The sequence below is a fragment of the Sylvia atricapilla genome, chromosome 2, assembly GCF_009819655.1.
Source record: "Sylvia atricapilla isolate bSylAtr1 chromosome 2, bSylAtr1.pri, whole genome shotgun sequence".
Classification (NCBI taxonomy): Eukaryota; Metazoa; Chordata; class Aves; order Passeriformes; family Sylviidae; genus Sylvia; species Sylvia atricapilla.
Genome location: NC_089141.1, coordinates 76,259,236 through 76,286,113, shown reverse-complemented (window position 1 = coordinate 76,286,113; position 26,878 = coordinate 76,259,236). Strand labels below are relative to the sequence as shown.

At 37.5% G+C, this 26,878-nt stretch overlaps 1 protein-coding gene across 1 annotated transcript in view; it reads right to left on the bottom strand.

The window, feature by feature from the left end:
* The window catches only part of PCCA (propionyl-CoA carboxylase subunit alpha), a 270,508-nt gene that overhangs the window by 229,414 nt on the left and 14,216 nt on the right, over window positions 1-26,878 (bottom strand). The window contains exon 5 of the mRNA XM_066313485.1: window positions 1,331-1,444. Coding sequence (XP_066169582.1) covers window positions 1,331-1,444 — 114 coding nt within the window. The remainder of the gene's footprint in view (window positions 1-1,330; window positions 1,445-26,878) is intronic.

Genomic DNA, 26,878 nt, shown 5'->3' with positions numbered 1-26,878 from the left:
GTTGAGCTACCATTTCTGAAACAAACTTTGCTTATTTAACTGGGGAGAACAGGGTTACTTGCAGAGCAAATGGAGCTGTTTGCAGAGCAAATGGACATTCCCTTTGGTGATTTGCCTTTTGCTCTTTTTAGCTCCACTGCAGACTTCCCTAAATATGCTCATCTACACTCTCCTCAGTAACCACTATAAAGTACTCTGTATTCCAAAATATTCCCAGCACTAACCATAACAATGGTGCACAGGTCCACAGTCATAAGCCTCCTACCTCCAGTGACCCTGGCTAGACAGCACAATATACTCTCTTCATTAGTCTAAGTCAAGCACCCTGTGTGCCTACTCACACCCCAATATACATTCTGCCTAATTACTTGGGAGAAGCATGAGAAAGTTTTCATTTTATTTTGCAAGTCACATAAGATTCTTGATCTAACATACTCTGACAGACAAAGCATAAGCCATTTCTTTCACCTCTTTTAAAGAGCCAATAACTGGGTTTCATGCTCAGAAACTCAAAGGGAAGAAAATCCTGGTTTTCTTCATAGGAAAGTTTCTGGCCCCTAACAGCACTGTACCAAAACATCATGTTTGAAAGAGATCAGAGTGTCAATCCAACTGTTCAAGGGTAGTTTGTGTTGCTGATATATACACATCAAATTTTATTTTAATAACTGCTCTGTGTGCAGTAGCTCTGAATAATACATTTATTTCAGTGACAGAACAAAGAACATTAGGAATGTGAACATGACTACATATTAGTTTTTCCTACTGATTCCTGTTAAGCTTTGAATCTCTGGCCAACTTGGAAAGAAAAAAGGCAGACTTGCCCACATTTACACAAATAAGCTAATGTGCATTTTGTAAACATTCTGAAACAAAAGCAATTATGGGATGCACCATTTACCTTCCTGCAAGTAACATTTACACAAAATAGAAAGTGATTCAAATGAAGTTTAAGCAAAAGCCTTTCTGGACACACTTTGTAAAGCATTCAAAAAAGGCATTATGGCATATAAAGGGTTAGCACTCAAAACTAATTGGGATTTTTTTTTTCCCCCAGCAAATTTGGAAATGAACTGAAGCTGCTCCCTGGTGTGAAAGCTGAATCCAGCAGCCACCTGCAGGATCAGCGACCAGTGCTGCCAGATGCTACAAAGCCTTTGATTTCCAGTAGCGATTTCAGACACATTTAACTCATGTGACATGAACTAACTGGAACAGCATATTCAATCACATCCCCCACACACACCTTTAAAAAAAAAAAATACAAACTCTGGCTTTTCTGCTTTCTATATATGAAACAGCTGCAGCAGATAGACACATTCAGACTCACAGCTTGGGCCCTGGTTTTCCTAATGACTTCCATGATGGCATCCATGTTGAGGTAGCTTTTGCTGGTGGGAGCTGGGCCAACACAGACAGCTTCATCCGCCATTTTCACGTGGACCTGAAGAGGCAATATTCTGCATTAACAGATGCTCCCAGCAAAAATAATTAACATCACCCAGTTACACGCACACAAATCTGATTGTGTCAAAGATCATTTACATACCATAACCATTCTAAAATACACACTGAAATTACCAACACTGGCATATAAGTACTTGCACAATAAATTTCATTTCATTTAACTCTGAGCTTAAGTCATTGTCAAAATGCTTTATTGTTCTAATCCATTATTTGGAATTTGATTAAATAAAATCAAGACAAATATAATTTCAGCTTCCTATGTTGATCATCTATATGTAAATTCAGACTAAAAACTACTTTGTTACTTGTAACCAGGGTAGTCTAATATCTTAATACTTAATAACAAACATTCATGACCAGTTCTAAGCAGGCTCCCCAGGAAGTTGGGAATAATTAGAATGAATTGAATGAAGGGATGCAGTGAGTGTCCCTGCACAGCATCAGGTCAGCACCATGCACAAATTAAAGCCTATGACTAAAGAGTTCAATATCACCACACGTGAACCAGAAAATCTTGAGAATTATTTAAGCAGGCTCATGTTTGACTTCTAATCCATTGTATCCTAATTTATATGCATTTGCCAAATATTTTTTTAGTCAAACAAAAAAGGGACAAATATCTCCAACATTTTACTAAGAATAGTAAAACAGTTAGGTTTCAAGTCAGAAATCTTCTTACATCTCACATGAATTCTTATCTTTAAGTTCAGAAAGTTTAATTAGATTGGTCTTTAACATGCTTTGAGAGTTCAAAATACTTTTCTTTTAAGTAAGATACACGTATAACCATGAAACAAACAACCAGTTTTTCTTCATTCTGCTTTTTGTAAGCTCCCTTGCAGTACATATTTAAGAAAGCATGCCAATGCTTAAACTGTGTAAGCTTGTTAGCTGTTAGTAAGACTTGTTTAGAATGACAATTTGACATTTCCAATGCTTACCAATTTTTAAAACTATTTGATATCATCTTCAGTATTTGAAACTGAGAATATATTGACTAAAAATGGAGTGATTTTAGAAAATTACTATTAACATTTGAGAAATGTAAGATGCAGAGATGAGTTCAATTGGTCAGAGCATGGTGCAAATAACACCAAGCTTATGGTTTTGATCCCGGCATGAGTCATTCACTTAAGAGCCGGACATTATAATCCTTGTAGGTCCCTTCCACTCAATATTCTGTGATTCTGCATAATATTTTTGGTTTATGAACAGGAAATTTTGTTCTTTGTGAAAAGGAATTTTATTTGCAAGTAGTATAAAGGCTGTCAAGAATGTCAAACTAGTTAGAAGTTATGTAGTCTGGATACACTATTGGCTCATTCAGAAGAAACAAGTCCAGAAAAAAAATCACCTACAAACACTGAAAGGCAGCAGTCAGACAATATTTTATACAATACAATGAGAAATAAGTAGCAGGTAAATATAACAAACATGTATGACAAGGAAGTGAGTCACTTACTAAGCATTTTAATTTTTTCTTCAGTTTTACTGACCTTTTCTGAACTTGTCAAAAGTTAATCCTGCCAACAAGGAGTGTATTAACTTGCTACCTAATTCCACGTTTCTTTCTGGAGGCATCTCTTAAATAGCTTCTGAATTTGCTGTATTCTCAAGTATATGAGAGCTCACATAACCTCCTGGAATCACCACACGTCTCACATTTCAACTATTGCTTCTATAAAGTCACAACTTTTATTTTATCACCACAGTGCTAGTCTCACAATATAAACAGAGCAAAACCGAAAAAAAAAATCTTAGAGCAGTAGCACAGACAATCATACAGCAGGTTTTAGTTCTTTCTAGTACATAGACCTTAGCAACTAAGTAATCTATTTTGATCAAATGCTACCAAGATTAGCCTGTTGCAGCACTATGTTGAAGAAACAGCATGTGCTCCTTTATCTTCATGATCAGTTTCTATGCTTAAGGTTGTTCTGAATCCCAATGTAGCTTACATTTCTAAACAAAGTGATTCAAGCTTAAGCTTAATTAAGAATGTATGTTTTACGAAACCAAAAGCTTCTTTACAAAAAAGGACTAAATATCCTTAGCTATTTCTAGGTATCAAGATGAAAACACACACCCACTTCTTGCGCTAAGACATCAATATAGTACCCACTCCAGTTTGGTACTACAGTACCAAAAGCAGCCACAGAAGATATCACCAACCAATTGATTTTATACACATAAACAGTCTTGTGTGCTTTTCCCCAATATTCCCCCATTCCTTTCTGAAATGCTTCATTGCTATTCAACTCTTTGGAGTTTCAACTCTTTGTTTCCCACATTACCCAGTAATCTGGTAAATCCATTTCTCCTAGTTCACCTTACTGCAAGTTGTTGGTGCCTTCCCTAGTTCAGCCTTGAATGCACCAGGCAAATCTCTCAAAAAAAATAGGTCTCCATTCCAGCTCTACTAGTTCAAAACCTCCAGATTTTCAGGATCCAGTGATGGCTGTTCCATCTAGGAGGCTTCTCATACCTACTTTTATTATGAGTTCATATCTACTTTTATTGTGAGTAAACCAGCACATATACAAACTGAAAATTGGCCACTTGGTAATTCACAATGACATTTCTCCTTAGCATTTAGATTTCTTTGACAATGCACTGTAGTTCATGAAGAAGATCCCAAATATTGTAACAAAAATGTATCACAGATTTTTTTTAGTATAGTACAAATGCAATTACCAGCAAACATTATAACAAAAGCCATCATTTCAGTCTGCATGACAATTAAAACTTTCAGCTTACTACCAAGTGCTGCCTACTTCACACAGTAACTCACTAAATCTTTACCTCTGCAGAAGCTAACTTATATTGCAATATTTCTAGACAGTCCAAAGAATCCAGCAACTCGCCTTCCTCAAACACCACAAATTTCAAATATATTGATTTTCAAATTGAAGGATTGCTTAAGTACTTGACTTAAATCACACAATTCTAGGTATTTAGCTGTCCTTACCAGCTAAAACCTCAGAGGTGTAATTTCTCTTTTCTGTTTTAGCTCACAAAAAACCCCAATGTCAACAAAAAGAAGCAAGTCCCAGGAGATTCTTGAAAAAAATGCAATTCCTTCATAAATATCTGAATTGACCCTGCAATCTCAAGCATGAATGGATAACAACAAAGGCTGGGAAACAGTTGAAACAGAGTGCTTAATGGTTTATACTGCATGTTTTAATCACATTGGGATACCTGGGCCTCAAAAGAAGTCTCAAGAAGCTACCAAGGGCTTGTTATGTTAGAGAATACAAACGACTAGATATCATGGAAAGATCTCTTGTGTGTAAAAGCAGATTAATTTCTGTAGAAGTTTTACACTTTAAGTAGTCTATTTCATAAAGGCTAATTATATTTCAAAAACAACAAAACCAAAACCTACTTAATCTTCATTTTATAGAACCTCAATCTAATTCAAAACCTAGAGACTAAATACAGTCACCTATGGGAATCCAAACCAATCACAAACAGCCAGCTCATCACAGACTCCTATATCTATGAGAGATAGATACTAATAATACTAATAATAAAGCTACTAATAATACTAATAATAATAAAGCTACTAATAATAAAACTCGGGATTTAACGGGAAGTGTTAGCAGAACAACATTAGAATGAATACTATTAAATGGTGTAACTATTTTTGTATTAAGATACAAAGTCAACTGGAAATAATTTAAAGTACAACAATTATTTTATTACACAAGTCTTCCTGACAACAAACAGACATAAGAAGTAGCTCAAGTCCAAGCTTATTCATTCAGAAGCAAACTGCACAGAAGTGACCACTGGTTACAAAACCAGTTTAGGGCCAGCAGCCACCTTCATGGCAAGGCATCTAAATCAGCAAATCTTGCCAGATCTTTACACAGGAACAGCTTCATGTTTTTTCACCACCTTTCCAGCAAATATTCAAGTAAAGCAAGTAGTCCATTGGGGATGATTTGTCAGTCATTTTCGGCCTGGACTGGTTTCAAGCACCACTCCACACTGCAGCAGCTCTCAGGGTGCAGAGTATAGTAAGAGGTGATAACAACCACAGAAATTAGTTTTGGAGATTATGTTTCAATATTCCAGGAGGATTTATAAACTATGTTTGGTGCCAGAGCTTGGCATCATACTCCAGAAGACAAATATGTCCCTAACCTAAAGTTTTGGATATGAGCACCACAAAAATAGTCAATATCTGCCTTGCAGATAACCCAGTTTAGAACGACTGCACTCAGAGCTAGGACATAACCAAACAACCTAGATTATTTTAGCTCTCCTTTATCCTGGAGAATGACATGTGTTCATTTGACAGTAGCACGCTCTCTTGCATAGCCCATTTACTGAATTATCCTCATAATTAAACCTGTATCTCAAATAATCATCATTTTAAGAAATCAAAATTAGTAACTTGCTAACTAAAATATGCATAGGTCTCCTGGAGATATATACATAGGTCTCCTACCTAAAATATAGGTCTCCTCCTGCTCTGTTTAACACAGCGGTATCAAGGTAACCTTCTCTAGGGCCACTAAGTTGCTGGAGATCACTGGCTGAAATCTACATTATAAACAAATTACATTCAAATGTGCATGTCTCAACATTTAAATGCAGAAGAGTTCTCAGCATGAATACAGAATGTGTTAAAAATTATTTTAAGGCAAAGAACTAAGCCACTTACTTTCAGTGCATATACAGCCTATAAAACAAAGACACCAAGAGAATTTACTGATCCCTAGCATTATAATTATTCAGCAGCTCAAGTTTGTTACCTTCTTATAGATCTAGTTCATGACAAAAAGTGCTTTTCTCCCCAGTCTGTTTCACAATCAATCATTCTCATTTACTAACTCCAAAAAGTAAAGGCTGACTTTGTCAACAAAAAAACAAAAATTTACATGCATTTCCTAATCAAGTGTTTAATATCATCTGCACAGTTCTACAGATGATTTTATATACTTCAGCAGTTTCTGAGGCTTATGTGACAGATGTAATTTACTTCAGTGTAAATGTCTAATTAACACATAGACACACACACACACTCCCCCTTTCCTCCATCTCTGAGGAGGTAAATGTCTGGGATTCCCCAGTGTCCCTGTTTTTCAGAGTAGGTCAGCCTACACATCCCCATGTCTCAACACAAGTTGATATTCATTCAGCAGAGACAGTTATACTGAGTTGCAGGCTGCATTTTTCCCCTAATTCTTCTGTGCTGTTTTAGAATTTATATTATAGGGAAACTGTTATAGCTGCATATACAGTGCTAATCAAACCTAAGGAGCAATTAAAACAACCTCAGTGAAGAGAATACTTTTGTTTAGTACACTAGATAAGATTGAGCATTGTTTAGACAAAGAAATCTAATCAAACAAGCCTTTTATAGCTCAAATCAATATTACACATTGGAACAACATCCGTTGGTGTAAGTGGATTCACTTAATTGGCCCAAACTGCATAATACCGCTCAGCAAGACAAATCACAATTAGCTCAACCCATAAAATAGGGCTAATGAGTAAATCCTTTGTAAGGTAGCTAAAAAAAACCAACCACCTCAAACCTTGCCAGCACTATTGCCAAGAGAGACAGACAAAACAGAACAAAAAGCCTGTGGCACTGAACAGTCTTGAGGGGTTTTTTTTTAAAAATAAAAAATTAAACAGATGCAAAAAATATTAAAATATATTGCTTTGCCAAAAACGTATTTTTCATCTGACCTAAGTGTCTTTAGTGGCTTGACATTAAAATACACACACACCAATAATACAGTAAGTATAAGCACATGGTGTGCAGTATTCATACAGTCTTTAAAGGGCTATCTGCAAAGAAATACTGCCACAACATTACAGCATTTAACTCTAAAACAAAATAATGGAAACACATCCAAAGCACACAAAAAACAAAACTGTGAAAGATAAATAGCCTCTATTTCCTATATTTAATTTTACTTAGCATACCAAAAACCTAAATAAAAGTTCGTGCAAATAAACAGGTCAACCTGCAGAATCAACATAAATAGATTTCTCTGCAAGCCTATTTTAAACTAGTTTAATTTGATGGCCCACAAACAGTTATAAAAGGACTCTGTAAAACGATTCTTCAGTGGGCCTCAGACATGTTTTGGTGAAGGGCATTCACTTACATTCCCCTCTAAGTCTGCAATGACCCTCAAAACAGCCCACTCATTAGCATCTGCAGGGTTAGAGCCCTGGTTCATGGACACCAGCTGAGAAAAATTAATTTTAAAAATAACACCCTTTCTTAACTTCCCCAGTCTTGCACCCTTCAAGTTTGCCAACTGGTCAAAAAATGAAGACAGTATATAACCTCAGCAACCAAGGGCCTCAAAAATCCAGAGTCTTCTACTAAAATTAAAAGGAATGGATCCAGGTTGAACTGAACAATCACTAAAAGACAAGCAACATGAATCAGGCAAGGAAGACTGCATTATTAACCAACACCAAGAGAAAGCACATTTCAACATATATCAAGACTTTCATCTGTTAGCATTCTCACTTACACACATGAATTTATTTTTACAACCTTAAAAAAAGAAAAAGTAAATCTCCATTCTCTCTTCCATGGATGAAGCTCTGGAAGACTGTTTCCTGCTAAAAAGACAAAATTATTTTGCATCTTGAAGAGGAAAGGACTCCCCATGGTACTTAGAGGCCTGATCGCTCGTACTGTGAAACCAGACCATGCTAAAGCTGTCAGAGTGATACTCGCAGACTGTTCTCCTTGTGGAACAAGCAAGAAAATGCCTCCCGAGTGTCCTGAAGACAATACAGATAAGACTCTAGAGAGGAGTTCCAGAATGGCCCTGGCTCGTAAAAGCCCTTCCCTACGTGCCTACTCTGACAGATAGCTGCAAAGCACCTTCTAGAACATTGGTGAGAAAGAAGGCTTCTCCATCAGAATTTTATTGTGAGTGCTTACTGTGTAGAACCCTCCAACTACTACACAAGTTGGCTATTGAAAATTTAGCAGAATGAAATAGTTAACGTGTATTACAACCTCCAACATGTTTTACTCAACAATCTGGAACAATCAGTCTTTCTTCAGTAGAATAACTGAGAAAGTAGTCACCTTGTTCACTAATCTACCTTTGGATGAACTGAACAATTAACAGAGGTAGAGCACGCAGGAGGGAAAAACCAGAATGCCCCAATCTTTAACTCCAACCCATTGCATCAGTAGCCAAACACATTAACAATCTGGAGGGAAAAGCATTCTTCTTGCGTCCTTCCACTGGTGTTTACTTTGGTGGGAGAGCTACCAAGTTTCTTTGCGCAAGTGAAAACTGGAGGCAGCACAGCCACTCATTGCAACCTTTGCTGATGTCTGGGGTGCTGTGAAGAAAGTCTGCAAGCTTGCAACTGCACTCATATGTCTGCATATTTTTACTATTTTTACTTTGGAATACATTATCTAGAGCAAATCTCCAGGACAAACAGGAGATTTTTAGTTCAGAGCATACACTAACCATTCAAAACATTAATAAATGTATTTACCACAGAAAGAGTCTCCATCTGTTGCAGGAGTTGACCAATTAATCATATTTATTTAGAGCAGTCCGCTATGCTCTGTGAGGATGCTCAGAGTTTCATCTTTGCAGCGTAATGTGATTCTGCACTTTAGGTGTTTCAGAAAAAGAATTTTTTTGTGATGTTAACAAAATAGTGATGCCCTACAGTGTTTTTAGTAGCCTCCCTGCATTTCAAACACATCTGCACCCACATGTCAGCCTTTCCCTAATGGAATCTCAGCTTCTAAGCACATTAGCAAAGCAATAGGACAGATCTTTCTCATGCTGTTTCTTTTTCCTGCCTCTCCCAAAAACAAGCTCACCAAGGAATGCATTTGATGCATGCTTCTTTGTTTTGCTTTCTAAAGGGGTTAAGACATGTAGGAGATGGGAAAACTGGTAGTTAAGCAGGTCTAGGAAACAATATCACATGGTAGGAAGGGCAGTAAACTACAAAACTTCATATAGTAGAGATTTAGTTCTTAATTAAGCTAGATATTCCAGAAGATACTTGGGATTCAGAAAAAGTACGTTAAACTCAGCTCCAGTACAAAGCAACACACAGTATGCACTAATGACATGCTCCTATCCAGCATTTTCAGCTCTAATTTGGATTGAGTTCCCCTTTCAGACAGATGAACACAGCAGTACACAGCCATTCAGATGTCTACAGATGGATGGACTGCAGAAGTTACTTCCCAGTAACCACAGATCAAGGGTTCCTAAAACCAGTTCTAGTTTTCAGAGAATAGCTCACAACAAGCAAGGTGAATTCACAGCTACCTGGCACTTCAACTACACAACAGTACTTAACAGAAAGATGAAAAGGGAAATGTGGACATCAAATAAATGCAACCTATTCTGGATCAGTAGGTGGAAGATTGACTTTTTAAATCACGCAAGATGCAGACCTACAGTCAGTAATGTTCTTCCCAGTGTGGATTAACTTCAGGCCCAAAATGAACCATATACTGAGATTAACATTAAGTTTGACAATAAGCCTCACTTTAGGCATATACCAAATGCCACTCAAAGGATGCTCTCACCCCTAAACTCTCCTCCACACTCAACTCCAGCAATTACAGTGCTGCTGAGACAAATCAATGAACTGTACAGACACAGCGGAAAAGTAATCTAAGGGGAGGGGAAATTAACCTTCTGTCAGACAAGCAAGTTAAACCATCTCCCAGCCACATGACCATCAGATGCCATACAGTGAATGAATGGGAGGAGGCTGGAGAGCTCAAGCACTCCTTTCACAAGTCGTTTAGACTTAGAGGGATTTAGACATAATATGAATCAAGTTCTACAATGTCAAATAATCCAAAGAAAATACCAGAAAAAAACAGTTTATGAGTGAATGCAGAATACCTTAAGGAAAACAAAATTCAAGAGCAGGTTTCCTAAAACACAGATTTTTTACCATGTCTATGTAATACATATATGCTCAACAGAAAACTTATATGCATATGTACACATATGTACATACACACACCCCTTAACCACTTCCAGGTATCCAGTGAGAGGAGTTTTTCCACTAAGGTTAAGTACTAAAGCAGTACATTTAATTAACAAAAATTACATCATAAAATCTCAACATTACCATTACAGCAAGCATAACCTTATGCTTCTACAAGGAATTAAACACTTAATGCATTACAAAATATTCTCAATATTATGTTATTACATGAAATTTACAAAAGTAGAGCATTTTTTCTTCAAAATTTCACTAATGTGAACATTTAGATTTCTTAAAAAAACAATTCTTCGCTTAGTTCTTAAATAAAATTGTTAGTTTTGCAAGAAAATTACTTCTCTGCCAATGTATAATAACTATTCATTATAGCACAACTTCGAAGAAGATAGTCCCCTACATAAAACCCATCCTAAGTTTTCTATGCTCAAAAGCCTTCTTCCAAAAGACAAGACAGCTCTGAGATTTCAAGATGCAGATTTCAACCTGAAGTCTATAAAAACAGCACAATGGAGTAAAAGCAGCAAACACTCCTGAAAATGACTGCACAGACAAGCAGCCAGCTCACCAAGTCTGTAAGGATTGTGTATGGTCTAACAAACATGGAGGAATAGATAAGGAAACCTGCATTGTCCAAACACAGTTTTCACACAGTTACTACCAACACTGGACAATTCATTCATGGTTGTAGATGCCAGACTCTGTGTGGCCCCATACTTTTCCAGATCATCTGACAAAAATATTTTCAACCTTTTTTTTTTCCTGTCAGAGTTCTGCCATAACTACAACTCAAATTGTAAAAATTTTATTTTATTGTGACTCTAGAAAAAATCCTGCATTTACTTGGGGGGTTTTAGTTTACTGACTATTTTCCCTAACAAAATTTCCACCTCGTAGCATATTTCCTATGATCCCCACTTTTCAGACTTAACTCAATGACAGTGAGCAGAATCTTTGCCTCCATTGCATCCCTTTAATCTTAGGCAGTATTAATTCAGCACATCAAGCAGATTTAGTCTAAAAACAGTGCATGTATTGAGGAAACAGGTCTTGATATACAAAAGAGCATTCTTTGCAAAACACTACCAAGTTCTCCCCACCCAAGCACAAATCTTGTTCCAATGAAAAGAATTACACTAAAGAGCTTCCCCCACCACCTAGTTCCCACCCTTCTGTGACAAGCTATCACTTCTGGGATACTCGTCCTTGAGGCAAGAATTTCAGAAGTGCTAAGAGAAATGCTCCAGATCTTCACCTTAGATAAAGTAAAACCTAGACAAAATGTACCACTACCAGAACAACCTGATTACACTATCATAAATATATGTGGCCTATTCATACAAATTCTATTAATACATATTTAGATCTTCAATATAGCACACTTGGTCAATGCTAAATATATTTCATATGATAAAATCACATATGAAATATAATTACATGCTATACAGACAACACCTGCACAACACCAAAGGAAAGAAAACCTTTTTCTCTGAGATGACAACTGTTTCCATTTAAGAGGCACAAAGTTTTGCATTCCTCACAACATATACATAATATTCACAGGTTTAATAAATTAACCCAACCTTACGCATAGTTTTATAAGCCACTGGAGTAAACATCTATATAAAATTCCTATTTCAAAAAAGCCTGGAATTTTAAAACATCTTTCTAGGTTGCATGGAATCTACATAGCACAGCAATACACACTCACAGAATGGTTCCTTCTAAATCCTCTTTCCTGTTAGCATTTAGGTTTGGGTTTTTTTCCCCCTCCAACCTGCTAAATAAAGTCATATTTCCTGCTGACAGCAAATGATTGGTTTACCTTTAACTCCAGGGGGTTTAACTATCCATCCTTTAAGAAGCTTTGACAGTTTAACCTGCTGAGCTCACAGCACCCAAGGGAGGGTCTTACTTGCAGTTTTACTTCTACTGCTGCTGACCACTAATACTGACTCCACAGATAATGGATTTCAATAACAACCTCCTACAGGTTAACATTTTGGGCAGTAGCCATGATACTGCTTTAATTAAGCTAATACATGAAGGTTACAGTTTGGTAGAAAGTTGTATTAAATTTGGCAGTGCTTACAATAGCAGGAAAAGTGCACACGTTCACCTGCCCAGTAGCTCTGGGATAAATTTGCCTACCAATCCAATTCAGTTGGTTTAACTTTTTTTAAAGTGGACTCAATTTATTAATTCCCTTTCCTCTAAACATGAATTTTTCCAGCATAACTGATAACTTCATGACAGATAGGAAATGGATGCCTCTAACCATGCTGAGCACAGAATGCATCTACCTGGCATATAAATAGTCCATGCATTACAGTTGAAGGGCGCTGTGTTTGGTTTCTTTACTTTACAAGGTTTGGAGCATTCTGATAATGGAAAATATTAGCATTCCTACTTCCCTGAAGCTAAGTTGCTAACAATTTTATATTTTAGCAAGATATTAATTATGTAAAAGCTTAAAGATGTTAAAAACATCCAACTGAAAGTGGAAAATAATTCACCTTTACTGAAAACAAGCACTTGTCAAAATACAAAAGCTTGCAGATTGGAGTGTTTAAACATATTCTGCAGGCCAAGCATACACCTTACCTTTCTCAACACAGCACTTAAAAGCACACATTGGCTTCAGAAACAGAGAGGAAAGAGGTTCTTGGTTTAAAAATTTGGTATTAACTTTACCTGCAAAAACATCAATTTGTTGGCTATCATTTTATTTTTTGTTAAAGTACACAATCTGACAGACACTCTACACAGTAATAATGAAGCAGCATGGGAGCCATTTAATATATTTCTTGATTAACTCATTGCCTGTCCAGTTCTCATTCAGACATGTGCTCACATGTCATAATCGTCATAACTGCCATCATCCCTACAGTTAACACACAAGCTCCTTGATTAGTGCACAACTCCCAGACGAGCCATTGCTAATGCTAAATAATTCCCTCCAGCCTCCTGCGACTATACCGCGGGCTCTCCAATTAAATATAATGTCTCTGATGAGCCATATTAATACAGACAAATTCCTGCCAGAGATTCTAGCCCACTCACTTCCACCAAAGAAGCAACTGAAATAAAAAAAAAAAGAGCTGTGTACACAAAAATTAGCCAAAAGAATCATTTCGCTACGCGGCTTTAATTATAAAACTTTGCTGTCACAAGTATGTTATTCTTGGAGGTATCTGGGAAACTGAGTTATTAATACAAGTTTACTGATAAATGGCAAAGAGTAAATTACCATTTTAATAATTGAAAAGCAAGCATGTAAAACAGATAGCTTTTCAATCAGTTAATTACAATTAGCAATATCTAATCACACATGATAAAATTAACTCAGATCACTTGCTGCTGGTATAGCAATTATATTCAGCCTGTCTTGTGCATTAAGAATTATTTGAAATACTGGCATAGCTGTACACACCTACACAAAGTTTTCTCAGGTTATAAAAATATTTCACTAACGACACATCCATAAAATTTTCAGAACTTGCACCAAGAAACTACAAGGCCTGTTAAATGCCTGTTGCAATAGCACAAATTATGTAGTGAAGTCCACCTTTCTAAAGATATTTAAAGATGTACCAAACAACAGTAAAATACTGTAATAATGTAACAGATCCAGTCATGGGTTAAATATAAAAAAGCCAAATGACAGTAATCTCCCCACGTTAAAATAGGTTGAGTCATTGGAAAATCTAACCTCTTCAGCATACACTGAAATTCCTTAACATTTAACTCAAAATTGCTGCCATTTGCTGGAAATTAACTACTTAGATTTTATGAAAATCACAAGGAGTTCCCAGTCCTTACAAGAGAGAGTTTAATGTCCTTAACCCTAGTGCTGACCCTCTCACTAGAAGAGATATCAACAAAGGACATGTAAATAGACTGTTGCAGAAGTATCCTTTAGTAGTTTAAAAATATTGCTTGCAACTGCACAAATTGTAAGATATTCAAATAACCCCCATGAAATTTTGATAAGCTCTTCCCCAAGGTCCTTGCACCTTCATCCTTACACTAATGCACTTCATCTTCATTTACCTGATCATTAGTTTCCAGTTTGTTCAGCTGGAAACCAACACACACTAATTACTTTGACATCACAAAGTCCTATCTGTCTTCACCACCTCCCCAGACAGCAGGGAGAAATTATCAAGGGTAGGCATGATAATATCCTGATAAATGATGATTCACATCACCTCACTGTCAATCATCCAGAAGTGCTCACGCAAGATACCACTCAATCTCATTACTGAATCCTAGGGCTAAGAGTACAATACACACCAGGAGTCATATTTCAAACAGCAGGCCACCTGGATAAGATGCAGCTCTCGGAGATTTTCATGAATTTTGTTGGCTTTTTGTTTTAACACGGTAAATGTCAAATATTCATCTATTTTACCATGTGTATATAGGCTGGCAGAAAAGGACATGCTGAAAGCAAGGCAATTCTTCTCAAGGGTTCAAGTGAGAAAAAAAAGTGTAGGTTCTTTGGAGGGGAGGAGGACAGGTAAATCTCCTTAATTTAAGAAGAAAATTAATCAAGCTACCTAAAGTTTCAAAGTTTAGTTTCATAATTTAAGCATCCTTCTTGTTGAAACAATGTAAATGTATTCAGAGGCCTGAAAGAAGAAATGCAAGCTTTGAAACTCATTGACACATTCAAAGTTCACTTTCCATGATGGAAAGCAGATACAAGATAATTCTTGCTTCAGTAAATAGCTGATGGGGGTGGGCAGGATGATAAGTCAAGAAGCGAAATAAGACAGTAGTAGCTGCTTTCTCAGAAAATATTACTTCTTTCTCTATTCCCAAAATAGTATAATCTTTCCATCTCTCTCAGTCCAATTACATATATAACTAAAGCAATCTCTAATGGTAAAGCTCACAGCTTGCTATCTAGCACAGAATCTAAAAGTTGTTCTAGCATAGGAGCTACAAACACCACCGTCCTCTAGGTCCGTACTCTACGTTTTCTTGCCCAAGACCATAATGCACGATCACTAACCTTGCACAATGGCTGATTATATTCAACATATGGTGCATCACTTATGCAACAGATGAAGGAAAAGGGAAAACAATACTGAAAGATTATGGGGAGGAAATGTGAGGAAATTCCACAACCATGTCCACTTACGCTAGGTATTGTCAGTGATAAAAAAACCAGCCAAAACTAAGGATCAAAAATTGAGAACACTATAGAAAAAACAAAGAGTAGACAGCAGAAGAACAAAGGAAATACAAAGACACATTCTACCATCCCACAGTACAGCTCTGGCCAAAGACACTTTAAACACTCCACACAAGCCAGAGCAGCAGGGCGCTCTCTTGCAGGTGTGGATGGTACTGCTGCTACAGGCACACTGGTTCTGTATCCAGCCACTGCCTGCCCACACCACAGAGCCTGAACTTGGCAGGAATCCTCACACACGCTTCCTTGCACCTCCGCTGCCCCAGACTGTTTGAAATACGATCACAGGCTCACAATGAAACCCTTGTCCCATTTCAAAGTACTCTCCCCCTGTGGGGCTACGTAGGACAGGCAGCAACTTACAGGCTCCTGTTAGATAATGTTAACATAACATTTCTCAAGGAGAAATGTCGAGGTTTCTCCTTCAAACGTAGTAAGTGTTCTAAAATATATGTAAATGCAAATACAACAGACAAGCAAAGCTCCATAAAAACCCTGAATGAAGTCTTTTAGGTATGGATGCACTACATACCTGAGACTAACTACTCAGTCTACTTTTCAAAGCAAGCCTGGATCACAACCGAAGTTCAAAACCCAAGAGCTCTTCACAAGCCTCTGTCAAAATACTCTCCCTAAAAAAAAAGCCAGTTTCTAGTCCACATATGCACATAGATTTCTCACTCTCGAATCTATGACCCGCACCCCTCACCTCTTCAGCTTATCAAACATACCTTACCAACCCTACCTATCATGCTATGTACAACAGATTTTACAGCAACTTGTCCAAGAAATGTTAACCACCACATGCTTGGACAATGGCTCTCAAAGCATTTTCCTCTAAAGAACCAGACAGCCCGAAAATAAAACATAACCTCTTCACTCTAGCACATGAAGCAGGACAAAACTATGAGCAAAACCAGAACCTTTTTCCACTGAATGCAACCTCAGTGCTTTCTTTCCTATCTTTAGAGAAGGGCTGTGAACAAATATAATAACAACAAAATTGAAAGTATCACTCCAAACAAACTTAAATTTTAGAAGCAAAGTTAAATTTAACGAAGTTAAATTTTAGAAGCAAACTTAAAAGCAAATGGCCAGCTTCATCCCAGACCTACCACACCTCTGGTTTCTTAAAGAACATGTGATCTATTTGTGCTGTGAGAAGGCTACTGTTGGCTTAACTGCTTGAAGGCATACAATAGAAATTTCTCCTGCAGAATGAATATTGGTGCAGAGAATACACAGGCATGCATGCCTGCAAAATGAATTTACCAAAGTTAATTAATTAGCTGTACTCACAGAAATGTGAAGGCAGAAAATTGTAATAATAATTCGAAGCTTTAGTTCAGCTGATGGGCTTCTTTATGAAGAAGAATTTATTTAAAATAAATTTATTTAAAAATCTTAACACAGCAGTGTCACTTCTTGACTCTCAGCACCCTAATTAAAAAAAATTAGCTTTCAGAAATAATTGACAGAAAACACCCACTACAGTTTTTGTTAGTTAGACTGGAAAATTCTCTGCCCAAAAAAAAAGAAAAACTGGCACAGAAGCAAACTTTATTATGAGACAAACACTGAGTTAGACACATTAAAACATAAGAAACCCTACACCTTTCTCTTAAGTTATGGAAGTTAACTTGAAGCAGAGTTACAGTACTTCCTCTAAAGAAAAAAAGAGAAGAGTAAATGGGAAACTGCTGTCAACAAGTGTCCGTACTGCAGCATTCACTGTCTAAGTTTATCTGCCAATTTTGAGCTCCACAGATACTGAACAAGAATCACATGACAAAACTTCAGGCTCAGTTCAACCTATACTCAAGAATGATAATAAAAACCCTTCCAAACATTCAACAAGTAGAAATCAAATGCAAATTACACTTTAACTATCACACGAAAAATAAAAATTACATTTGCTAGTCAAATTCAGAGATTTTGAAAAGTACAAGAGATACAACAGTGGTTTCCACAGTTCCCAAAATTTTTGCTGTGCTAAATAAGGTAAACAACACAAGCAAACACATAAATAGTTAAGTTTAGCCTACCTAGAATTTAGGAGCAAGCAAAGCAGGAACTTACTGAAAGCAGAAGAGAAAAAAGAACAACAATAGGTTTTCAAATCTCCACAGCCACTCACAGTGGCAGGCAGTGAGGCTGCCCAAGATCGACCACTCTGCATTTCACTCTTCTACAAAAAGAAAGGTTCATAAAACCCAGGCTCTAATTTTATCAGGCAACAGCACTCAAAGCCCTTCAACCACAGTCCCTTCCCTCCCACATACACAAGGATTGCAGCTGCTAAATGCATACAAGCAAGCAGTACTAAGTCATCCACACTCAAAGGCGCTGGGGATCCTTGCTCACAGCACAAGTGAGTGCCCTAGGAGTGCCAAGAGGCAGGCCAAGCCGGGCAGGCTTCCAGCGCCAAGCCTTCACTGCAGCAGACAGCAGACCTGCCAAAGCCCTAATGCTACACAAGTGTCACAGTACATAAAACTTGTTATCACAGCTTTTTGCTGCCTCCTCCCTCCACGGGTTCTTTTAAGTTGGGTTTTTTTTTTTTCCCCCCATGTTAGTCTCCAACACATTTCAAGTAGAGCTTCTCACCTCCACAGAGCATGAACATTAGTCAGGCAATACAATCACCCTTCTTATATTCAGGAAAGGCCTTTAAAGAAAACATAAAAATCTGAATCAGAGTCAGCAAATTAACTTTTTCTTGGGTTCAGGAACATTTCTAGGGGATTGACAGTTCCAATACTTAAACCAGCAGCAGCATCCAGAAGTGCTAGTTAAGTAGGATAGCTGCATGTGTTGGAATGAGACCATCTCCAAAGTTGAACTGAAGAGCTTGCAAACAGCTAAAGCACCACATACAAAACCGGAAAGCATCAACCACAAGATCAGCAAAATTATAAATCAAAGTTTGTCATCAACATGAGCTATTATTAAATTCCCTGGACATTATTCTTGAAATTTTACACTCAACTTTTATTTAAATTAAGATACAAGTGGAGGTTTGTGCACACTTTTATTAATAGCTTTTTATACCTTCTCAGAACCACATCAGTACTTTGGTAATTTTATTATGCCAATGAAAATATTCACTGAAAAAGGCTTCCCCAAAGCTGAACCTGATAGTTCTGCTATGGGTGACAAGCAATTTATAAAAACATCCTCCAAGTTTAGAAAATAATTAAATAAATAACTAAAACACCATAGATCATACTTCCATAATAAGCTTTTAAATTATAGTGAAGAGGCTTCCTCTTCTCAAATATGATGCAATAAATGGACACATAGTGTCTCTCACATTGCACAACCAAGGACTATTGATTAATCATGTATTTGCCCATTTGTCAACATAATAGAAATAAATTTAGTCTGTTCTGCTTTGCAAGTTCTTCTCCCACTGTCCGAGCTTTAAAAAAAAAAAAAAAAGGCACTAAACAAAACTGAACAACAATTACAGCCAATTTTTTCAATCATGTAGTAGTTTACTTAAGTTGACTACCTCACAAATTCAGCTTCTACACAAAAACTTCCTCCTGTCCCTTCACATCCATCAACATATTCAACATCAGCAGAGCTCTGATTTCCTTAATTATGCCCCTGCATACTCAGTCTCCAGGAAACCTACACCTGCCTTCATTTGCTCTATTCATCTGAACTCTGTCCAAGTTCCTTTGGAGAAGACTATATTGAGTATGAGTGGCTCTCCTGAGCCACTTTGACTTCCAAATCAGCCTTTCATGACACCCTGGCAAGTAAATCCTTGGCTTGGGAAAAAAATACTGCACTTCCAAAATTCACGGTTGCAATTTGACTGTTTGTCTTACTCCTCTTGGAAACCTAAACCTCACCATTTCACAGTAGTCCCAGGCTTCACATCCCTGATTACCTCGTTCCTCTTTGTAAGAGGTCTAGCACAGCACTTCCTCTAGTTAACTCAATCATTTGTGTTAAGAAATCATTCTCCACATATTCAGGAAGGCTCCTCAATTGTTTTCACTGTCTCACATGTGTAATAGTGTCTTGGAAGGATCACATTTCCTCCAGTTTTCTAGAGCTGGCTTTATCTGCCTCTTGTCCATGATTACGTCTATGGCATCCTTCACCACCTGGCCTAGCGGCAGGAGTCAGCCTCCCCCAAAGATCTCCATCCTCCACTTACTCAAGCCAATCTGTCTCACACAAATCTGTTGGCACTGCAGCTTCTCTGCAAAGGACCTGTCAGTCTGTTTGTCCTTCCTGATCCCGCAAGTCAGCACAGCTCCTTCCCCTACAACTCAGTGCTTGGATCAGAGCACAACTCACATTTACAAGGGCCCCTAGCTCCTACTCTCAGTCTCAGAGGGAAGCACCAGGCAATTGCTAGAGTCCAAGACAAGAAAGACCACAGCCCTACTTCTTCCACAAACCTTTTCATACCAACTTATGGCTGCAGGAGAGATTTATGATTAACACATATTCAGTTACACAAAAATACTTTCCTTCTACTCTTACAATATGGTACAATAAGAAATCAATGAGGGCAGGGGAAAACTTTTGCAGCAAGTATCATAAGAAACCAAAGCCCAATATTTGACTAAAGTTACTTTCAAAGTATCCTTTAGAAACATAGTGTTGATACCACCCAAGAACAAACATATCTTTTAAAAAGTTTTATGAAAGAAATCGAGCTATACAAACAAGTGCTAAGCTCCCCTGGCTTCTTACTAAATGCGTAGAATACCAGTTTGATGCAGGGGCCCCAGCCAAACAAAATTACAAGAGATAAATCTAGGAAATACACTTCCTGGACAGGGATGCTCCTTCGCTACAAAAAGCAGACAAGGGAGATGATATGCTGTCACAAATTTGTCAACAGCTAAACCCATATTAAAAACAATTTCACTTTCAGAACTGTCACCAGCCTACTTTAGAAGGCCAGTAACATTACAGGTCAACAGGTGAGCTGACATTAAACATCAGCTACACAGGGACTGCAAGAATTCATGCAATGTTATATAACCAACTAAAGTCCAGGAATAAAACTTGAAGCACTGCCCAATTAGCACAGCAACACAGAGGCAGAAACCAGGAGGGGTACTGTATCTAAACAGAAGACATGAATTTCTGTAAATCCAAGTTACTACTCAATATGCCTATTAGCTTGCACCAACTAGTCAAACACTGATTACCATTCTTCCTGTACAATAAACAAGATAAATTAAGGGTTTGAGGGGGTGGTTGGTTTCAAACCGCTATCAAAAGATCCTAGTTGCTGCCTACAGACAATTCAGCAGTTTTAAGTAAAACAGTATCTCATACTCATCCTTTATATAGTGTTTCCTTGTTGAAAGTAAACAAGTGACAGATGCCTTTTGTAAACAAGGTAAAAGAATAGAACCTAAAATCACAACAACCGTAAAAGGAAATACAACATCTATACCTTATACCTCACAAATTGTGTCTTCATTTCCTGTCTCCCATCTTGAGTTTTTCAATCTTTCAGACACCTCATAAACAATTCAGTTTCTTGTTTAACACTCCTCCCTAGAAAAATGGCACCAGGATCACATATGTGGAATCAGGCAGACTCCACAACTGCCTGGCAGCTGTTTATTGAGTGATACAGCTAACAGACAAGGACAGTATCTGGTTTTAAATACAATGCTGCTTAATAGGATCTTTTAAGATGCCCCTGCTCACCAATCCAACTCTTCACATAGTGTGAACCTATATCTCTGATACCTATTCCCTTACCTGCTCTCTTTTCCCCACTTCTCCACTATTAGGGTGTGTGATGACATTAACTCAAGACACAAAATCTACACTGCCTCTCAAAAGGTTAATCAGGTATTCATTCTCCTTGTCCCTATCATGTGTCCTGATGCCATCAGCTCCAGCATTCATTAACCTATGCAAAGAGCCACATCAGCTTGCTGATACACATTTCTTTCTTTTCTTTCCTCCACTTTCTCATACAGATAAGCAGCAAATTTAACATTTAACAAAAGGCTGCGTGTGTAGTACTACACAAAAGAGAGAAAAGAGAACTACTCTTAGTTGACAGCACAGTCTTGTAGCAGTTGTAAAAGTAATTTTCTAAGTACTTGTGAACATTATTCACAGAAAACCTGCCTTAGGTCCATCTCTGTCTAGAGCTCACTCAACTACTAAAAAAAAAATTCAGCCTGAGGCCTGTTCACCAGTATCTACACCCACACAGACAAGAAATTAGAGATACTACTGCCAAATAGTATTGTTCATTAATAGTGTCTGAAAACAGATCATCCTGGAATAACCACAACCACAGCTGATAACAAATACCACAACTGGGACAATATGAACCACAGGAGCAATGAATTTGCACAATCAAATAGCTGCTGCTGAGGACATGGGTGAAGGATAAAGTCAGGAAAAAGACAGGACACTCAAAGCCCCAAAAGAGGAATCCAAGGGACCTTATGTTCTGTATCCAAGGAAGTGAGGCAGCAGGAAACTATCCTGCTGCAGCCTATTTCTTACAGAGGAAGATGGTAAACCTGTCTTTTTCTCGTCACACCAACAATGTTCATTTGCACTAAAATTACTACATACAGCACTTTCCATCACCTCTGGAGTGGTCTAGAGATCAGCACAAAGCAAACAGGCAATAATAGATGTACACCAACTTGGTTTCTTGGGGAAACCCACCACAATAACAGTAAGTTCAAGCCAGAATTATGGCAGCAGGAGACACTGATCCAGAACTGCTGATGGCAGCGCCCTCACCACATACCTGTGGCTTCAGAGGAAGGAACTGCCTGCACTCTGCCACTGCTGCCCAAGAGAGGCAAATCTCTAGAACAAGTGAAGCCTAATGATTCAGACCTGCTCAGCCCAAAGTTTAAGACCTGATCACTAAAATGCCTGAACATTTCTCCAAACCCCACAGGTCTGGGGTACAGCATCAAAGCCCTGCAGACAACCAAGGCAACAAAAGCACTTTACTGACCTACCCCAACTGAGTTGGTTTCTATACATGGCTACAGCATCTGTCACACACTCCGATGAAATATTTTCATATAAAAAAAATCAGTAGAGAAAAGTTTTAACTAACTTGATCAATAATATGTCTGGTGTGTTCAGAGCATGGAAACAACCCAGCACAAGATCAGAGAAGTGCTAGAGCACCAGGAGGGCAGTCCCAAGCAAGCAATTAGAGTGACTTCAGTACACATCAGTATTTAAGTTCAAATCCGGAGTGCCTTTTTTTTTTTTTTTTAAAGTCAATCTCTCAATCATCCTCACTTAAAGCACATTTGTCTCTAACACTCAGCTCTCTCAAAGCGCATGAACCAGATACCTGCTGGATACAGCAAACCACCACAAGCAGACACCAAGCCCTCAACACCAGACAAGAACCAAGCACAGATACTGAAAGGCAGAAAGGAGGAACACCATGTCTTCAGCATGAGCCATTTCACTCCACAGATACACTCCTGCTACTTCCCCGCTACCTACTGGTGTAGATAGACAGCCATAGCACCACAGAGTCACCACTTGACTCTCCACAGCACTGAGGACCTGCACCTTTAAGCTGCAATTAACTTCACTGACTGGGCTCCCACATTTTCCTCTCCCAAGGGTAGTTCAGTACTTCTGACAACAGCCACTTTCCCTAAATGAGCTCTGTGACAGGAAATTATTTTTAATTCATGCACTGATCCTTCAAATAAAACAGCTTGGTAATTAAATAATCATCCCCACAAAGGTCAAAAGATCTGGTATCAATTCCTTCGTTATAACATATACTTTCCACCTCCAAAGCAGTATCCCCAATAGGGCTACCATGTGATGCTTAAAGCATTCTATTCTACATCCTTCCTCTGCTACTCAGTTTCAACAAGAATCCAACAAAAGTGACATTTCAGCTCAATCATCAAACAAGGCAACAGGAGTCTGACTCATTTCAGAGGTCATATATGCATTTCACATCATCATATCACTGATTAAAACACACAAAGGCTAAACTTTAGGATTTTAGAGCTCTGATGAACCCCTCCAACTTTTAAAATTGCAGATCAAGCTTGCATTTTTCATTATAGCAAATGAAAAATTAATTACTTCCTCCAGCAACCTACTCAGTTTCAAATCAATAATAAACTTAAAAAAAAAAAAAGGCAAATTACTTGACAAGCAAGCTACAGTTCTGAACAAAAGCACACTCCTTCCACAGAGGTATTTCCCTTCATGGGATTACCACCACCTGCATTTCTCCTGCTTTATGAAACTGTCCAGGAGTTCACTCAATTAAGCATGGAGACAGGATAGTCACATTATCTCCATCCCCTCTCACGAAGAGATGAGCAACACGCTGTCTTGCTTTTGAAACAAAAGGCAAATACACTGAAGGAAGAGCAGATGAGCAATGCAAACCTGACCCTAACATTTCCTTGGTATGATCTGGCCAACTCCTGTTCTGCACACTCTGCAAACATCACCACTTAGGGAGAGTGAATTTCTCCGGACAGTGTACAAAGGCAGAGTCCACTCTATACACTCTGCACAACAGCCCAGGAACCAGGTATTTCAAAAAGGCATTAAAATATTAGTTTCATTTTCATATAAGTGCTCAAAACAGATGTCTCCAAGTTTTCTAAGTACAAAATCCTGAAATGCCATTGGGAGACAATGAGCAGTCAAAATGACTGAATTTCTAATTTTGTAGCAGATAATGGAAGAGAGCTTTGTACATTTTAAAGGACAAAGAAAAAAAAAAAGTAAATGAGAGTTCAGACAAATGTTAAAATATCTTAGTTACAAGTCAATAAAACCTCTCCATTTTAGATAAACTTCCACTTTTCAAACCGATTAATTTTTTAGATTGAACTTAAATGCCAAATTCCCCTCCAACACCTACTTTTGCCACCTAGATTTCTTAAGAACAAAAGAACCTGACAGCATCTCACTAAGCTGTAGGGAAGTCTTCAGCAAAATTCTAAGTTTTTATTGTTTCAGAAAAAGCCTCATCTCACACAAATTCGTTCAGCTCAATAAAGATATGGTATAGAAACTTATAATCCTAATGAACTTTGCAGTTTCCCTAAAGGGAAAGATTTTTCCCGACCTCCTCCTGAAATACTGTCTCAACTCCAAACTTAAAAAAAAAAAAAGTTAAGAAAAGAATACCAAGGCTCTTCCACTTCTAGTTATTTTATTTTTTCAATTTTTCCATCCCTCAAAAGACTACAGTCGCTGGAGAACAGCTCAATTCTGTGCAATTAGTTTTACATCAAAAACGTATTTGCATTATTTTTCATTTTGTATTATGTGGCAGAACAAGATTCAGAAGAAGCAATTTAATACAATAACACCTGAAGTCTTAAGTGACTGATAGGAAAAACCTTATATGAAAGAAGTATAACTCCCTGCCCACTACTCTGTTAAGTTTTGGTAGTTTACATTACTTTCCCATGGGATTTTTTCAGTCATTTATAGTTCATTGCTTCATATGGCTATAGAATCCCTGCTGTGTTAAAAAATGCCAAGTAAAATTATATCTCATTCACTGCTTTATGCTATACCTTCTTTTGTTCATATCCAATTAGTGAAAGCTTGTTCTCCATTTATCATACTTTTAGCTGATTACATTAGGCATTACAATAGTTCTCTAGCTTTCCTTGACAATGTTTGCACCATCAGTGTTACATTTATGGTTGAGGAGGCTCTTTCATCTTAACCCTCTATTCCAATCAGTTCAGGGGGAAAAGTACATATGATTACTCTTGTTCAGACGAAACTTCTTTGCTTGTTTTCTCATATCAAAAATAACTCCACCAGATGTTTTAATTTAAAAAAAAAAAAAAAAACAAACTGACTTTTCCTGGTCCTTCCGCACTTTACCTATTCAAATTTAAAGAATCAGTGTTTTGAAAGTTGAACACTGAAGTTAAAAAAGTCAACAAAACTCAGCATTTTGAACAGTATACAACTTTTTCCTCTGCTTTCCCCCAAATAACAGATGCAATCAAAGAGTATTAGCCACTATTTTCAAGAACCTGAAAGCATCCATTATGACCTATTTTATTCAGTACCACGTTAGCAACTGTAATGCTCTATGGGGGTCTCAGCAGCCATTTTGTCAGGCTGTTTTTCGCAACAGTTCACACACCCTTCCACCTCCACAAAATTAAATGCAATTCAATCCCATTTAACACTATTTCCAGCTATCTGTAAATCTGCATTAATACAGAAGCATCCAAAAGTCTCTGAAGTCACCCATCTCCTTTTAAGTTTTCTTAATGTTCTCCTCCTTACCACCATTACAATTTTCACCCACAAAAATCTTTCAGATCTTTGGTCATTTTTTAAATTAATAGCGCCAAACAGTATATTTTGTTCTTTGTATTTTCCCTCTTCAGGTAACCTTTATTTGGTTCTCATCAGGTTGTTCCATTTTTGCCACACTCCCAGTTTATAACAGTCCTCTCTGCTGCTTTCTCGTCATAACAGTAAAGTTTAAATTTCTTGAAATTAAAATTGCTTTGCACTCTTATAGTCTACTTACTAGTTTTAGCTATTAATGGTAAGTATGTCCAGATTGATATTTCTCTAACAGCATCCTCAAGACACTTGCCATGGTGCTGCACAGAAACTAAGTGTGAAAAACAAGAAAAAGGTTTTTCATGAGAAGGTTATATGTATTTTGTCTATTCCCATCACCTCTATTCAGCACTGTAAATTCCACAAGGATTCCAGTAATCTGCAAATTTAAAAAAAAAAAAAAAAGTTGAATATTCAACCAAGAGAAATCTAAAATAAGGCTTTAGGACAAGATAACTCACTTGCAAGCCTTACAGTACTTTCATTCAAAGACCATTATTTTAAGACTGTGTATACAACTCCTATACAAACATTAATGAAAATGCCTGCTTGAATAATTTATGCATATCACTAGGTAAGGAATAAATTAGAAGCTACAACTGAAGAGCCTGAATTGCTAAATATTTTGTGATAACTGTTTTCTTTCTTGCCTTAAATATTTAGTGAGCACGCTGAAGGAATCTTGCTTCTGTTCAATTTCAGCTCTGTTTTCAAACAGTATGACAAAACCAGAGATGTAGCAGGACCAACTGGACTGTCCTCCTTTTGCAGTTATATTAGTTACAATTAATTCATATTAAGAGTATCAGGCTACCTACTGTTCAGTAAGTAGCTATACAGATGACAGGTAATGTAATAAGG